The 1,914-nt window shown below is 48.7% G+C and overlaps 1 gene segment (V, D, J or C); it reads left to right on the top strand.

The window, feature by feature from the left end:
* Window positions 1-457: 457 nt before the first annotated feature.
* LOC105730117 (immunoglobulin heavy variable 3-23-like) lies at window positions 458-1,046 on the top strand. The segment is given in 2 exon segments: window positions 458-579; window positions 682-1,046. Coding segments are annotated over 2 exon segments (411 nt in total).
* The last annotated feature ends 868 nt before the right edge of the window (window positions 1,047-1,914 follow it).

The raw sequence follows: 1,914 nt of genomic DNA, 5'->3' as shown, positions 1-1,914 counted from the left end.
ACCCAGGCTCACTGTGACCAAATGTGAGCTCTGGGGACACTGTACAACCCACCTGTGCTTTCCTGGTAATTTTTCACCTGTAACATGGAAATAACATTGATACCACACACCATGTTTTCTATGCATATGTCAACATAAAACATGATTGGTGCTAACTTTAAACATATGTGGTTTATACAGATTTATTGTACCTCAATAAAACTGTTTTAAAGTAGAAATTAAAATATGTAAGTTTTATAGGTTTTAAGGGTTTATCACAGAACAAACTTACAATAAGAAACCACAATTTCCCAACACTATCAATATCACAAATCTCCCCCAGGACACTGTCCCGTGCTCTGAGCCCCGCTCTCTCCTCAGGCCTCTCAGCCCACAGCTTGCTATATAGCAGGAGACATGCAAATAGAGCCCTCCCTCTGCTGATGAAAAGCAGCCCAGCCCTGACCCTGCAGCTCTGGGAGAGGAGCCCAGCCCTGGGATTTTCAGGTGTTTGCATTTGGTGATCAGCACAGAACACAGAGACTGACCTCACCATGGAGTCTGGGCTGAGCTGGCTTTTCCTTGTTGCTGTTTTAAAAGGTAATTCATGGAGAACTATTGAAATTGAGTGTGGGTGATAAGAGTTAGATAAATGGTGGATATTTGTGGCACTTTCTGACCAGGGTGTCTCTGTGTTTGCAGGTGTCCAGTGTGAGGTGCAGCTGGTGGAGTCTGGGGGAGGCTTGGCAAAGCCTGGTGGGTCCCTGAGACTCTCCTGTGTGGCCTCCGGATTCACCTTCAGTAGCTATGGCATGAGCTGGGTCCGCCAGGCTCCGGGGAAGGGGCTGGAGTGGGTCTCAGCCATTAGTAGCAGTGGTGGTTACACATACTACGCAGACGCCGTGAAGGGCCGATTCACCATCTCCAGAGACAACGCCAAGAACTCGCTGTATCTGCAAATGAACAGCCTGAGAGCCGAGGACACGGCCGTGTATTACTGTGCGACAGACACAGTGAGGGGAAGTCAGTGTGAGCCCAGACACAAACCCCCTGCAGGAACGCTGTAGGGAAATGAGCTGCAGGGGGCGCTCAGGAGCCACTGATCAGAGTCCACCCCAGAGGCAGGTGCACTTGGAGGCTGATTTCCTGTCAGGATGTGGGTCTTCATCTTCTTCTGACAGTTTCTCTAGTGAATCTCTCTAAGTTTAGAATTCTGTGTTTCCTAAAGTCATCTCTACATATTTTTAAAAGATCATTTTAACATGTGGACCTATTTTCACATGCACAAAATACAGATGACGCTTACAGAGATGAAAAGTCCTCAACCGTGGTCACCAGCATCAGAGTCCTGAGGAAGCTCAGCGGTGCCTGGTGAGTCTTCTCCAATCAGACCCAGGACAGAAACCTCAGGGAGATTCCCGGACTAGAACAGTCTTTAAGAGGTTAGATCACAGCTGACAGAGAGGCTGGGCCAGGTTCGTGTCGTGTAGAACCTCACAGGTTTCACGTCTGACTCTTCTCCTGACACTAAAGCCAATCGCATCAGCACTGACCTGGGGCTGCTTTGCTCCCACTCCACGTTCTTCCTTTGCAGTGTTTGTTATTTCTTTTTTATTTGCTTTTCCTGCTTCCTGAAGAAGAAACAGACGGTCTCCGTGGCCTACATTCCAGGCCTCAAGGCGTTTTCTTGGAGTGCAGGTGGGGCTCAGGCTGTGGCTCCTGCAGCCACGTGGGAGAGGCTGATGGGGCTTCCTTCTCTCCCCATTTGCTCAGGACCCCACTGTGTGGTGTGTAGACTCATCTGGGAAAGCAATTGGCTGTTAACAGTGAAGGGGATGAACTTATTTGATCAAAATGGGGTGTGGATGTGGAATTAACCCTGTTCTATGCGAACTGTCAGAGTCATCTGCTTCAGAAGTAGTGTTAGAAAGAGCG

The sequence above is a fragment of the Aotus nancymaae genome, unplaced genomic scaffold (genome assembly GCF_030222135.1).
Source record: "Aotus nancymaae isolate 86718 unplaced genomic scaffold, 86718_ANA_hifiasm-v0.15.2.pri h1tg000011l, whole genome shotgun sequence".
NCBI lineage: Eukaryota > Metazoa > Chordata > Mammalia > Primates > Aotidae > Aotus > Aotus nancymaae.
The sequence above is the reverse complement of the archived record's forward strand: the minus strand, read 5'-3'. Positions and strand labels throughout refer to the sequence as shown.